Raw genomic sequence first — 16,118 nt, forward strand, 5'->3', positions numbered from 1 at the left:
AAATTTGCTTGAGTGATTAAATCAGTGCTTAATGCTCAAGCGAGCTTAATGTTAGTTGACGCACATGTTGTCACTCATCTTTTGTTCCATGTAACCACAATAAACACTATCCTATATTTTACCACTGATCTCATACCTTAAAAACTATAATCCACCTTATTTCCATGACAAACACTGTGCTTTCTGGTGCTGGCACAAGCTCAGCTCCATAAAATATCCCATTCAAAAAGTTGGATATGCAATACTATCTCTGTGAAATGACCATTTTTATTCAATCTTTTTGTTCCCATCAAAAGGCCATTTTGTTCTCTGCAATCCTAATGGTTACAAGATATTCAGCAAAAGCACTGCTGATCTACAGCTCTTTGTTGGGAGTCCCATGGAGAATACAATCTTATTTTGGAGCACTGTGGCTGCAGCCATACAATTCCATCAGCATAAACGCTTCACAAACACTTACACACAAAGTATAGGGGCGAGAAAAACGGTACTTCAGACAACAGGAATCGTTTTCTGGTTGTGCCTGTGGATTGTGTCAACTTCTATTTCATACAATACAAAATATCAAAAAATTCGGACTTTTTGGTGAAACTCTAGTTGGATGAATATTTCTTTTATCTTTTTAGGTGTTTATTTTGCCATGGTTGAGGGGTGTGAGTAGGAAAACTGTAAACATTACAAATGTGCTATTTTTTTGTCAATCTTTAGAGATTGTAGCTGGGAGCTGAACAGTGAAAGGAAGGATATTCATCAATCATAAATTCAATAAAGTATGTAAATGAAAGGTTTTCTTCACAGCTTTACAAATAGCAATTTAAAATGACCAATTATTTTGGCCGAAACACCTGCATCCAGCATGTGACCTTCTAAAATCAGCATCACTTAACAGATTTAATTATAATTGTCCCCTCTCTGCTACAGTCAATGTCAGCTGTGTCTTTTAATTCTCTAATCAGTGGTCGGCAGGACCGCTATCACCATCCCCATGCAGCTTCCAACTCAATACAGACATCCCTAAACACACACAGACTGGTTTTGTCAAATGTTTTATTGAGTGTAGACATCTGGGCTACTGTAAAACATGCATTATCTGCAGAAGGGGGAGAGGAGCAGGTGGCATTGTCCCCGCTGTCAGCTGTGTCAGTGCTGGCACCCGTGATGGAGATTAATGAAGTATCTGGAGAGTAATATGCTCCTTCAAATGCTGCTACAATTTGGAGTGGGGGCCGATCCTGATCTTAAATAGCAAAGCTGTCAGAGTTTACTGAACCTGTGCTTTGGCACACGAGGAGGGATGCGATCCTACAGAATGGGGGGGTAACAATGCAGTCAGTTATGTAAGCAAAGGGATTGTTCTTATGTCACTTTTTCTTTGGTGCATTTGGTGTGTTGAATTTAAAAAAGATGATGTCTCCGTCCTCAACAGTGTAGTTTCGTCCCTGTTGTCTATATTTCCCAGCTGCCTGTAAGGTAACAAAGAAAAGAGAATTAAGAGTCGAACAACCGTAAAACAATCATGACATTGTGGGAGGCATAGTAAAGCATTACATGCATTTGCACAAATCTAAAAAGAAACAGTCATGTGGGATTCACTTCTGATCTATTGAATTGCCTTCATTAATTACTTTACTGTAAATGTATTACTCTCTCCAAACACACGCAGACACATTGTGCAGTTTCCATGACTTCAAAAGACATTACAATGACTGGGGAACTACTCCAACCTTAGCCCTATTACAGTGGCGAACGTACACTTAATTCCAGTGGCACCAAAAAGCTGTTGGTAGGTTCCTAAGGGCTTGACTCATAGGTATACCATTTTAATTCATCAATCAGCAAGGCAAGAAAGCGTCATGTGAAGGGTTTGCACTTTTATTTCCACTTGCCGTACATCCAGATTACATTTCCATCCACATATATCCAAGCTTCTTTCGGATCAACAACACATAGAAATATTCCCTTGATGTTCCAGGTCGTGAATGACGATGTATTGATTTAACAGTAATATAACGTAAACTAACGTAACATAGCGTGACCTGACGTTCATTAAACCTTTTTGCACCAAACCCAGTACAGCTAATAATGGGCATGTCCACCTACAAAATTGCTAGATATTTTCCAGTACCCATCTCTCTATCTATCATAGCCGTCAAAGATATCAAAGTGTCCATGGTACCTTTTATCTACTGAACATATCAAAGGTCCACAAAGCTACATTCCCTTTCCTTGCAAGAATTTTAAATCAAAGGCTTAAGGCCAACGGTTAATTAATTTAAACTGTTCACAAATAACACTGTAACAAGTAATCCTGCACTAATCATTAAAACTACACTGTAAAACGTTGATGTAAATGTACAGTGAAAGGTGAACAGTATTTCACTGTATTACTGTGTAGCCAGAGTTTAACCTGCTCAGCCTTTTGTAATATGCAGTAAACTATCACAGTATTCAAAATTGCATACACTATTCTTGCTGAGAAAGTAAAAGACATAATTAAGTCTTTTAGCACAATTTTGTAACAGCAGTGTTAGCTTAAATTAGCACATGACAGCACAGTAAGATAGTTTAGTCTATCGTCTTTTAGGTCCAATGACACAGACAAATCAAAGATCTGTTTTACTTGGGCTAGCTGTCTCCTACAACAGTTTTAATCTACAGTATCAACATGACGCTGTTTGCTCACTGGAATTCAGAAGCATTTTTGCACATATTTTACCTCAAAACGACACTTGATTCTTACTATTATTATTTTTAGTATTACAAAAATCGTGTGATAATCACTGGTGCCTGTGACAGTGGAACAACATCTGCAAATATTTATGCCATCTCTACTAAAATTGTTAGGGCTGACACTACACTTGCATTATTGTTTTTGATAATTGTTAAGGTACTTTGTGAAACATGTCATATAGTTCAGTATTTTGTTATATCTCATTCATAAATTGATACCAGTTGTTGTTATACATTGTTTTTCAGAGCCTGAATTGACATTAATCCTGAGAGAGGCACAAAAGGTAAGCCATGGGATGGTACAGAGCAAGTAGAGTGGGAAGATAAGTAAATCCTCATGTCACCACACTCATCAAGAAGCTCAGTGACTTCAAGTGAGGCTTTGTGTGACCTTTCACAACCAAAAAAACATTAATTCACTCACTGACTCACTCACTACAAACTTGATTGCTGATGTTTTGCAGCACGTTAATTAATACAATTTGATGTTCCTATTTGTGCTTTAAATGTTCACTCTTCAAAATAACAAAAAGTAGTCAAAAGATTCAAGGATTTTATTTAGTCTTGTCTAATGTTGCCTATGTTCCACTGGTGACGCCTATATTTTTTGCTTTTGTTAAATACATTTCAGCAAACAGTGCCCGAGGGTTACCCCCAACAGTTTGAAAGGAGAGAGGTTTGAGAAAACCAAAGCTCTTGCACCTGAGAGTGTCTTTTCTCCTGGAGCAAATACTCACACCGAGGAAACCACCCTTAATAGTCCAGGTCGTGAATGATGACCAACCTACAAAACTGCTAGATGTTTTCCAGTACATATCTCCCAATCCCTCTCTATCGTAGCAGTCAAAGATATCCCTCTCTATCGTAGCAGTCAAAGATATCGAAGTGTCCACAGTACCTTTTATCAAATAACATCAAAAGTCAACAAAGCCACATTCCTTTCCTTGCAAGAATATTTAATCAAAGGCTTAAGGCCAACACTTAACTACTTTAACTGTACAAAATTACACGCAATACTGGCTCCTACATTTCCCGGCCACTAACTGGGAGACAGTAAGGCTACCTACACAAAAATAGCAAGGAGGCACCTGCAATATACATATGCAATACATGTACCCCCCTTTTGTATACATTTCAATAGGTCTTATTGAAATTTTATGAGTCCATTTCATAAACGAAACAGAGCTTTTCAACGGGTCTTTCCTGAGTGCTTGATTTTGTTTTGACCAGCACTCTGTGAACAAGCCCTTTGCATCTGGAACAGTTTGGATGACTTGACCCAAGACCCATGGGTTTCTTGGTGCAGAGTCATCAACGATCATTACTATATCTCCAGGACTAAGGTTTTGCTTTACTTGAGTCCATTTTTGATGCTCCTGTAGAAGGGGCGCAGATATTCACATATCTATCGCTTCCAGAATAGATCGGCTAGGTACTGCACCTGTTTCCATCTTCTGCGTGAATACAAATCCTCTCTCTCAAACAATCCCGGTGGCAGCAGCGCAGTGGCTCCCTTTTTAATAGCAAAAGGTGATTCGGGGTCAAAGCTTCAAAGTCGTCAGGTTTCAGATTATGTTATTATTGGCCTGTCATTTATTATTGCTTCAATTTCACACATACAGTAAGTGTATGCAGAGAATCTTTCATTAAAGATCCTTTTGACAAAGTGTGTCTTGTATCTTGTCTTGTTTCCATTGTTGTACACACCCACACACACACACACACGCACACGGACATATGCATGTTGGACATTCATGACTTGAGGGGACACTGCATTGACTTACATTAATTCCTGGTGACTTACTCTAACCTTAACCACAATTACTACTGGCCTAATCCTAACCCTGACCCTAACCCTAACCTCAACCTAACCTTAAAACATATCTTCACCTTAAAATGTAGTCATTTACATTGTGGGGACTTGATTTTGTCCCCACAAGGAAGACAAGTCCCCATAATGTGACTGTATAAACAGTTTTAGGTCCCCACATCATTAGCAATACCCGCACAAACATACACACACGGGCGCCTGAAATCCCACTGAGCAAAATAATCCTCTCATTTCAGTTTTCAGTACACAAGCACACAATGTTTATAAGTCTTTGATTATTGCAAACTTCTCAAGGAAACAAAATAAGTTCTACCATTTCTTTTGTATACAGTAAGTGTTTGTTCTCTGTCCCGGCAATCTCAAAATAATTGACTTGAAGTGCTAATACAGACAGGTTTATGCATTCTGGTTCTGCACAGCGCACAATTAATTAGAGGAATCAATGTCCCTTTAAAGGCTCAGGAGACCATTTAATCCAAGCTCAATACCAGCAGAAACACTGGATGGAGAGGGAGACGGGGAAGAAAATCAATGGCTATTTGTGATTCCTGAGTATGTATTAAACCAGACATGTCTAACTGGTTCATTTGCACTTGAAAGCAGCCATCTGGAGCAGCAAGCTTGGCTTAAGCAGATATGATTACTAATAATGTGATATCCTCGTACACTGGCCCCATTCAGACAGCCTATTCCCACAACTGGCATTAAATAGCACAGACCTTAATGCCACAGTCAGAAATGCTCCATGTTCTTATGAGGCTCAAAAAGGGATTAGTAAGAGAGCATGCAGTAAGGACCTGACACTCAGATCTGAACCTCAGATAACAATGGCCAAACCCCTGAGAGACCACCACATTTCATCCCCTGTTTGCCGCCTATGAAGGGTGTGGACAATACACTGCTGCTGCATTAAATATTAAATGCTTATTTAAAAAAAGAAAGAAAGAAAGAAAGAAAAAAGACTTGAATAGTGAAGAGATCTGAATGTTTATGGAGTTGGTGGAGGTGATAGTGGGATATTGTGACAGCATAGCTTAAAGAGCTGCTGCTCAGAAACGCCACACGTACTGTAGCAAGATTAACTTCCGCTTTTCATTTACTTAAAGGTGCGTGTAACATTTAGGAGGGTGTATTGTTAGAAAATGAATATTCTACCCATAAATACTTTATTAAATTTATTTAGTTTAGTCAAGTCTTGTTTTGCATATGTTTTCATAGCAGGCTAAACAAAAGTGGAGGCTTATGACACAAAGAACACCTCCACCTACATAAACCCAGGAGGAGGAGACCATAGAGAGAGTGGGTAACTGGACCTTTAACTCAACAAGTTAAAATGTATGCAATAAGGAAATGTATTCTAAAAACAAGTTCATGTGAATGGCATTCTACAGTGTTGATTAACATAAAATTAAATCTGTAGAATTCATACAGAAAATGGTAATAGAAAGAACATAAAAAAGTTATAATTTGAAAGGAGGTGAATTTGTGGAACTAGCACGTTTTTATTTGGGTTGTATATAGTGGTACTGTTATATATAATATATATATAATATATATCTTCCCACTCCTTTCTAACATGCACTATGCAATACACAATTTGTTTTAATTGTTTATTTTTTGTTTTGTTTTTATTTTGTTTAATTATTTGTCTTTCATTTGCATGCATGTTTTCATACATGTTTTATTTTACACAGCTCAAAATAAATTCATTCATTCATTATTATTTCAGGTTAATGAGTGAATGCCTTACTTAAACCACGCAAAGAAATGTGTAAACTTGCACATAAAATCTGATATTATTTTTGACAAGATTGTGCCCACAACCCATTTAAAAGGTCAAAACAAACACTGGCTATAATAGAAATGAGATACGCAAGTCACATTTATGTGCCTCACACCCATGAAACAACTCTCATAAGAGGAATTTCACACTTTATTTAACGTGCCGCTTTATATCACTGTCACACGGCTTCAGTGGCTGGGGCATTTGGCAGTAGAGAGCTGTAAGCTAACAGCGCTCGCTCTATAGATCTGATAAATGCCTGGTGAGGAGAAGAAATGTTACCTCTGAGCAGCTGTGCTAAGCTGCACAGAGCTACTATCAGCCAGTTAAGACACATTGTGATAAAGATATGCACAGCTGGAGCAGAGTGGCAGTGTTTAGAGCCAGAATCAGCTGGCTTGTCAGGAGTGGTGCTAGAGTATGTGCAGTAATTTCTTCCCCTGAGTAAAGGTGAGTAGCAGTTTGCAGTCAGATCTATGTGGTGACTGTCAGCTCCACTGATCACAGGAGACTTCCCCTCATCTGCTCTGGCACCCTGACTGCTCACCTTGACAGAGTTCTCGCTGCCTTCCTCTTTAAAATCCTGGAATTTCATTACTTCCGCCATAATGAAGCCCTTCTCAAAGTCTGTGTGGATCTTGCCCGCAGCCTGTGGAGCCTTAGTTCCTTTCTGTCACAGGGAAGGGGAAAGAGAGGACAAATGAATTGTTTAGGAGAAGATGGATTACAGCATGCGAGCGACATGGTGTTTGATAGGGTGATAGTGTTGCGAGCATCACTCCAGGGTGTTTTCAGTCGGGGGTATTCTTGCCTCAGACCTGATTTCTGGATAGTTTTCCACTCGGCCGTGCCCTGCTAGAGCAGCCTGGACACAGATAAGGACCCAGCAACTGCTATCAATGCCTCCTGATTCCCATTCCGTGGTTGTATTGATTTCTGTCCAAGCAATCTTGCCTTATTGTGGGTCGCTGCTCGGCTCTCTGGTCTTGACAGCAAGAAGACCTGGTGTTGCAGTGAAAGGCCAGGGTGATACAGACCTCACTGCGCCAGGCCTCACTATTGTGATACTACTAATTTGGTAATTCAAATCAAAACATTTAATTTCTATTTCAGTGTTATAGAGGTGGGTATCTGTAAATCAGCATGCAGTTATTCTAATCAAATTTCACAAGTATAAATAAATCAATTCTACTGCGAATCCTCTTTACAAGACCCAACTACTGCTTGATAAAATGTGCAATTTATATGCACTAAAATAAAGCTGGACTGAAATGACAAATGACCCAAATAAGTGACATGGCTGCTGCATGTGTATCCTTATGAGTCCTGCCTGTCGACCTGCTGGCTCCCTCTCTCTGCTCTGCAGCTCTGTGCTCAGGAACTGTTGAGCAGTTTTAATTATGTAAATAATCAGGTTGGGGTCAACATATTTCATGCCAAAAGAATGATGTGTATTTAATGACTCTAATACATTACCATCTCTTTGCAATCTCACTGACGGAGTGCTTGTGAGTTTAACTACCATTAATCAGCATCAAGGTTTGTCTATCTGGAGAAAAATAGATTAAGGGAGGATTTTTTTTTTCATATGGTGCATTACAAGGGATCCACATTGTCCTAGTTAAGAGCTATGCAGAGCAGGCTGATTGATAATGGTCACCTCGAGGCTGCCTAATAAACCATGTTAAAGGACTTACGAACACGACATTACTGAGTGTAGTTTTTACAATGCAAGATGTATTGGCTTAATATAGTTACTCACTGATGCTTACCTGACTAAATGCCCCTCACATACAATCAAGGCTGGCTGTAATCAGTTATGTTGAGTAGGACAAGCATGTTTTAGAGGAGGCTTTTGAAGTGTTTTGAGACTTTTCTTTTTGTAAAAAGCAAGGGCATCAGTCAGACGGGGATGAATGTATGCCTCAACCCGGTGATTCCATTTGACTTAAATGTAATGTATCTTGTGTTTGAGGGAGGGAGTGAGCTCACCTTTCCCTCTGGGCTAAAAAATATTTTTAAAAGTCTGTTTTTATAATTTTATAAATAATATAAATTTTATAAGATGAGTTCAACATCTGCAGCCATACATTTATCAGCAGGACTGGAGGTTTAGTGTTATTGTTTTGAAGTCACTGGCAAAATAACCAAGAGAGTTGTTTGATACGCTGCTATAACATTTAATAAGTACCAATGTGGGGCATCCCGTGTGCAGGCATTATGAGGCTCATGCTGTGGACCTGAAATGGTTTGGTTTATATCTGATCTCTTGCTGCCGTGACTTATTGTTTTTTCTAAACCATCTTGTAAAAGCAAAACCACCTCAAATGATCTTCAAAAAGAACAAACATTGTGGTTTATCTTAACAAACTTGACAGTGTACATGACAGTGTTTCTTTTTTCCCTATTCATCAATGGTTTTGAATATATATTATGAGATATTCTGAGATATTTCTTGACTGTTTTATTAGTAAAAATTAGGACATTGAATGAAACATTGCCTTTTCACTGATGTTTATGGGATAGAAGGTGTTTAGTTTTATAACAATTTTGATTTAAAAATACAATTCCTTGATCCACATTCTGTTAAATGCAGGGTGCAAATCAGTTTTTTTTTGGGCAACAGAAATCATCACCCTCAAAATATATTACACATCACAGGTTAAACCAGATAGGCCTGGTCTGTTTATTTTGATTCCAGTAACACTATAATCTTTTTTTTTTTTTTAACACAGTTGATTTTATTGATTATTCTTTTTCTTGTTGGATGTTCTATTTATTACTTAAAATATAATGTAATGTAATGTAATGTAATGTAATGTAATGTAATAATGTAAGTAGATAAGATAACTCACTAGAAGAAATGTAAGTGAATGTAAACAATCCTGTTTTTTTTTGTTTCAAGACGTTTTCTGGAAACATTGTTTCAGGAAACGTCTTCATCCACAGTGAAAATCCTCCCAAAACGACGCTAAACACTGACATATGTACGCTCCAGTACATATGCCAGGCCTGTACGTGGCGCTGTAGCACTGCTACAGAAATACACCGAAACCAGAGAAGAAGACGTTGAGTGTCATGCGCAGTGTAGAAAACTTTTTTTTGTCAATAAATCTTTATTCGAACAAGAATACATTACAATGTGTGCAATAACAGAAACTGAGAAAGAAAGAAGCAAGACAACTAACAAAATAAAGCAAATAGCCCAACTAAATTCCAAATACTAGAAGAGCAAGACGGCGACGACAAAGATAAGCAACAGTGAATGCAAGTCCAAGACGGAGGTGGGATAATGGCATCATTGTTTGCCCCGAAAAAGCATATTGGTTGTTTTTTTTGGGCGTTTGGAGATGTCCCCATAACACAGATTCAAAGTGGATAAAACACAGATACGGTTAAAACATTTTGGCAGATTCATCTAGAAAGTTGAAACCACCTTCTTGGACACAAAATATGACTGGTCAAGTACCTTATCATATCTGTGCTTAATTTTCGCCATCTGTATTGATGTAAGTCCTGTGATCGCGTTGCACAAAGGTCTTGGCGGGCTGCGCTCAGTAAACTGAGACACACGGGGAGGAGGAGCTCCCAGCAAGGCCCACAAACAGTCGAATGAAAAGCGACATCAATTTTGGCACAGACAACCTCTGTCACACAGATTAGGCAGGCACAATGCACAGGCTCCTTATCTCCAGTGGCAGGAGGAGGGCAGGCAGATCTGCACAGGATGGAAACATTCTCATGGACGTAATGGGCAAAATCAATTGTTGCCCTCCTCAATCAATGTAGCCCCCACTTTCACTGTTCAGCAGCTCACCAGTAATTGAAGTTATCCTTGGCCTGTAATGACTAGCTAAAGCACAACCATGACAAAGTTGAGAGTGTGTGATATCAGTGAGGGTGCCAGCAGGGTGGAACATGGAACACTGTGCGTATCGCTTTGTGTGTATGTGTGTGTGTACACGTGATACACACCCCCACTCTCTCATGTACATGCACAGCAGCCAGCTGGCTCTTACCCGAACGGTCCATGCACGGACCTCATCTGGTCCAGCAGTGAAGAAGTACTCCAGCTGCAGGGCAGCGTAGCCTGCCTTGATGATCTTGCTCAGAGCGCTGGTGGGGAGAGAATTCAGCTTGAGTCATCGGGTATGAACTGTTTGTTTATATATTCTTTACTGCCACTGATGCCTCGACAGAGTTCACCTCAGTGGCAAGGCCCCATTCATTCCCATATAAACTCATTAAGTGAACAAGATGGGTCACTTCATTTCACGTAGGACATTCAACTCTCCAATGGTTTCTTTGATTAATTACAAAGCTCGTGGACTCATTTAGCATTTTTAAGAATTTAACGCGATGCCTCGTTCTGCTCGGAGGGGGGAGGGGGATTCTGCTGTCACAATTTTTCTCTCCATAGAGGTTTTCACACAAGAACAATAAACTCAAAATGCCCAAGTTATAATTATACCTACAGATGACAGATGACAGTTAAAAACTTAATTTAGAGGAAAACCCTTTGACTGAGTTGTTCAGTAAGAAGAGGGATCCTTTGCTTTATAATGGTAATTACTCTGCCATTTATTATTCTATCAGCACATGCAATTAAAGGAGTGCATGGAGGACACAGCTGATAATAAAGTGTGGGGAGACTGAATGCTAATTAACCTCTGCGTCTTGTGCTCTGTGCAGTACTTCTCCTTCTCCTCTTCACTCTTGTCCTGTAGCTGATTCTCCAGGCCGCCACTGAAGGGGATGACCAATGCTCCGGGGTCATGACTATCCACCCACTCCTTGATTTTCACCAACCTAGTAAAAAAGAAAAAAGAGAGAGAGAGACACCAGCAGCCGCAAAACTAGTCAGAGAGCTTAATTAACACCAAAGTATTTGTTATCTGCTGGTGCATGAATATTCATGAAAGCAGCTGAACATATGAGTGTTTGCAGGAGACTGCACTCCAAACGAAGAATTTTGTTCAGAGAGTTTGACTTTATTGCCACAGAAGTTTCCGGCTAAATGTTTGATTTGACTCTTTGCAAAGAGCACAATCAACACTGATCTCTTCATAACTTGAGCAAAATGTTTCAAAAGTATAGCTATAAGTGCTTTTTTTTATTTGACAGTTTAATGTTTTCCGATGCCTGCATGCACGATATGCTGAATTATGATCTAAGGATGTTCTTAATGCACATGAATTCTTTCCCTACTGCTTTATTCTCCATATGAGGGTCATGAGGGCCACTACAGCCAATCCCAGCTGACATAGGGCAAAGGTCGGGGTATAATCTGGACAGATTAGTCCATCGCAGGGCCAACACAGAGATGAAAGTTAACCTCTGGTTTGGACTGGGTCGTAAACCTGGGTCTTTTTTGCTGCAAGGCAGCAGTGCTGGCCAATGGTGTTATGTGGCCCTATGTAAATGTAGATTACATGAATATTTGGGTGAAATTATTCATTCATTCATTCATTCATCTTCTACCGCTTTATCCCGCACAGGAGGGTTGTGGGGGTCTTAAGTGAAATTAGATTGCAAAAACATATTGAAGCAGAGGAGCATAAATAATGGTTTCTTTTTTTCTTTCTTCACACCACAGCTCACATCAACCACAGCATTGCGGTTTTGCCTGGTTTTAAAAAGAGAAAGACAAAAAAAAACTGAAAATCATTCACCTGCTAAGTGGAGGAAATACAGCTGCTAATATATGTCTCTTAAATTCCCTTAACACTTAGTTTTTTTGTTTTGTTTTTTGTCTTCCAGTCCAGCAGGACACCTGACATCGCAGGACAAAGATATCCTTACACTTAATGGTAACTTAGAGTCAGAACAATATAAGGTGGTTAGGACAATTATGAGATTAGCCCCACAAGCTCTCAGGCTGGGATTGAACAGGTTTTAAAGAACAAAATCACACAAATCCATTTTCACACGGCAGCCCTGACAGGCTCCTGGGCTGGATTGATTCAGAGGGGTCCCCATCATTATCTGTAATCCTAGTTTCCTGTTTAAAGCCCATAACAATCAAAGACTGGGAGGGACCCGACCACCTCAATACCACATCTATTCCAATAACAATGTCAGTACTTTATCACCTACAGCACCATATCACTGCCCCTACCTAACGATTATCAATATACAATATATGACAGAGTAACGGGTGCAGGAAGATCACAGTTTGGCTTTGATTGGATGTTTTGCACAACAAGCTACAGGGTAAATTTGAAATGCCTCATATGCCAGTTTGTCTGTCTGTTCAGATGCACATCTATTAAGAGCCGTAACCTAATATTTTCCCTTTCTGCTCACACTGCACTGTGTATGCTGAGTTGATGTTCGTGGCAGCCAGTGTCTCACCAACAAAGGACAGGAAAATAAAACGCATTTAGTCAAAGCCAAAAAACCTGAAAACACAGGCGATGGCAGGCGCTCCGAGAGGGGAAAAAATCCAATCTGAGATAATAACAGCTGTAGTTTGTCACTTTTAGCAGCACAGCTGTCTATTTGGTGGCACGTTATTTGCATTCCTCAGGTATTGCGTTCGCTACAGGCGGCTGAATAATGATTCACAAATCACTCTCTCCACACCAGTCAAGGGCTGCGATCCTTTGAATAGACCATTGTACCTGAGACTGTAATTGGTGAAGACTTGACAGAGCCGAGCCAAGCTAGCCAAGTAACAAAGAGGCTCTTGGTAGAAAGCTGAGGGATGATTTTAATAATGTGAAGCCGAGACACAGAACGTGAGCTGCAAATGAGCACCGGGGTTCTCTGGGTCCTTGCACTGAGTGACACAGGACCAGACAAACACCTTGCCATCGGAACATGAAACACCCCCTTCTCTAAACTCCAGAAACAAAGCACTGTCAATTAAGAGCCTTGATGCTCCGTCAACACGACTCCCAAAACCAATCCTGTCAACATCACTGCTGCCGCTTTGCAATTTGTATTTATGTCCTTTCCAATTATTTGCAAGACTTTTCGTGTAAATTGGGCGCAAATGTTTATGTAACACATGTCGCAAATACTTTTGTCTTGTCCTCGTGTCAATTATCAAATTCTGAATTATGAAGTGGATATCAGCATTACAGAGAAAATACAAGGCCCGTTTACAATTTCTTTTCAATGCCATGTAATTATTCTGTATAGTAGTCAATAGTCAAACAACCAGTAGAAATTGTTATTAGTATTATTACAAATCTAGGCTACACAAAAATAAGACGTGTGTGTCTGTGAGTGTTTGTGAGTGTGTGTTTGTCCGTGACATGTCAGTCTCCTTTAATGTCCCAGCATTAAGTGCACATCTCTCACTGCTCAGTTAATAGAAAGATTCAGCACTTTCTGGTCCTGATATCCCTCTCTGAACAAATGATGCCTGAAATTTTTATTCTTTTTATAATGGAATTCCAATGGCCTTTGCTGCAAATCAGCTGGAAATTTTTGCATATCAAGTGGGAAAAATTAAATGTTAACCACGTTTTAATGTGATTAAGGGTGACAGGGACATTATTTCTGCTACTCATTCACCAGCCTGAAGCTCAAACAAGTCCAAGGAACAAGCCGTGTGTTTGTGCTCCCCCCACTGCTCTCGATACAAAGACGGAAATAGTTTATACATATATATATATATATATACACATATATATTTATATAAATATAAAACATTTATGCATTGATAATTTTAGTATATGTTAACAAACCAGAAATATTAAAAGTGCCACAATGCAATTCTGTGTTGGTCTGTTTATCTGACATCAAGAAAAGCAGTTGTCATGTTATTTGTCTTTTTTTATCTATAGATTTTATGCCCGTTGTATTCACAATACATGTAATTTAAAGCACAATATAGCGTGATATTACAAACAAAACAACTGGAGCTTCCACAACAGACTGCCTCTGAATGGAGAGGTCCCACAGGGGGCCACTAGTCTATTTGTTTTTTGTGTGGGAATCCTGAAGGGGTAATTCCTGTGTTTCCACTTGCCCGGGGCTTCCCTGGGCTTTGTCATAGCTTTGATCTGCTTAAATGGCTCGGGAGGGTGAAACAATGGGCGCTTCCAAAGTACAGGGGCAGCTACCTGAGACAATGACCTGGGACTGCGTCTGACACGCATTCATACAGGTTGGCTTTATTATGAGCGCTTAGTCAGTTAAGCCTGTAAAAGGCAGGCAATCTCCTTTAGTTTGAATGTTCCTTTCAGATGCAATTGCATAGTGAAGGACCTGAGGAATAATCCACTACCTACAGCCAATAGGTAGAGGACCCAGCACCTGAACCCATGCTAAACAGCCATGTGTGCTGGTCAAGAAAACCTGTTTAATCCTGCAGGTTTGAACAGGTCTTTGCCTCTGATCGGCATCAGTGGGAAGGGAAGGCCAAGTTGAACACACACATTTTGTTTTTTTGTCAGAGATGCAGCATTTCCACCTTTTCCAGCCACTAGCATAGCCGGTAGCATTAATGCTTGTTGTGATCCTTACACTCAATAACATTTATTTCATCAATCATGTCATCTAAAATGAAGTCAAAGATGCAAAATAGTAACCACTGTAACATCCTAACTGATGGCTATGCTGCGGTTTTTTTTTCTTCACCAACTTGTTTTGTTTTTGGAACGCCAATGACTTCACAATTCACGCATGGCTTCACCGGGATTTTACTTTACTGAGCCAATTCACAGATATCCTGGTAGCTGCTGGCTCTCGCACCAGGCAGCACACTCATCAAGTAATAATAAACCCATGGTCCCCTCTGTTTTGCTGCCCCTAGGTTGCAGGGACAAGCATCCTAGGAAGTTAGGATGTGGCGGCACAGGACGCACACTAACCCCCTCCTCTTTCCTTCCTCTATGAAGGGAGACAGAAATGAGAGGTATGAGCTCATGGTGGCTTTTGAGGCTGGGATGTCTGGGACTCTGTGGGAAGCTTTTCATCCTCCCAATGGTGGGCTCCTGAGCAACAAGAGTGCAGACGCGCTCTCTGCTCCCTGCGGCCGTGGCCGGATGGAAAGGCATTACATATCAGTCACTGAGAAGGAGGGAGATCTGACACACACACACACACTCACACACACACACATGCACACACATGCAACATGGCCAATACTGTCAACATCTTTCAGTCTTCAAAGTAATCATGAGATGAGGGAAACAGAACATGGTGCAGGCACAATGGGAGCAGCTTTAATTAAAAGCATCATCTCACATCATACCTCAAACAAACCTCAAGGATGTGCTGGTAACAAGCTTTCTTGAACAACTTTCTTGTCTTTGATACCTACACCTATTTTTTTTCAAAGAAGAATCATGTGTGTGTAATGTATGCACATGATAGATGAAGCTCTAACAAAGCACCATTACTGATTTTTTTTTTTAATTTACGATGGTTGTTTTGAGCACATTATCATAAGGCTTTGTTTAAGTCCATGGTGTGAAAAAAACATCAGCAATTCAAAGAGTAACCCAGAGGAGTACATTCTGCATCACCAAAAATAATGCTCTATATGGGGTATCTGTGCTGTCATTTACAGCAGTTGACTGGGCGAGAGAAAATAAGGGGGCTGGGGTAGAGTGGGGGAGTCATCAAGATGTGACAATTGTGACAAGAGCAGGCAAAGTGTAGCACTGAAGAATGCCACACGGATTTCTCCATCTCTTCTTTTTTTCCAGGATGACAGCTTAATGTCTACCACATGCAATATTTATTCTCATCGTGTGTCAGACTGTCTAGCTGTCCTAGGGAGTACAAAGAATGCCACTTATTAGAATAAAAGCAGAA

The 16,118-nt window shown here is 40.0% G+C and overlaps 1 protein-coding gene across 7 annotated transcripts in view; it reads right to left on the reverse strand.

Moving 5' to 3' along the window:
- Positions 1-1,029: 1,029 nt before the first annotated feature.
- LOC122765198 (obg-like ATPase 1) overlaps positions 1,030-16,118 on the reverse strand; it is a 48,693-nt gene continuing 33,604 nt past the window's right edge. For 3 of the 7 annotated variants that reach the window (XM_044019331.1, XM_044019332.1, XM_044019337.1), the window contains 4 exons: positions 11,013-11,153; positions 10,364-10,460; positions 6,892-7,014; positions 1,030-1,463 (listed from right to left, as the gene is read on the reverse strand). In XM_044019331.1, the coding sequence (XP_043875266.1) occupies positions 1,362-1,463; positions 6,892-7,014; positions 10,364-10,460; positions 11,013-11,153 (463 nt within the window). In that variant the 3' untranslated portion in view covers positions 1,030-1,361. Of the gene's footprint in view, positions 1,464-6,891; positions 7,015-9,412; positions 10,198-10,363; positions 10,461-11,012; positions 11,154-16,118 lie in introns of those variants that run through there. The other 4 variants (XM_044019333.1, XM_044019334.1, XM_044019336.1 and 1 more) reach the window with 4 other exon arrangements.

Source organism: Solea senegalensis, linkage group LG2 (genome assembly GCF_019176455.1).
Source record: "Solea senegalensis isolate Sse05_10M linkage group LG2, IFAPA_SoseM_1, whole genome shotgun sequence".
NCBI classification, from domain to species: Eukaryota; Metazoa; Chordata; class Actinopteri; order Pleuronectiformes; family Soleidae; genus Solea; species Solea senegalensis.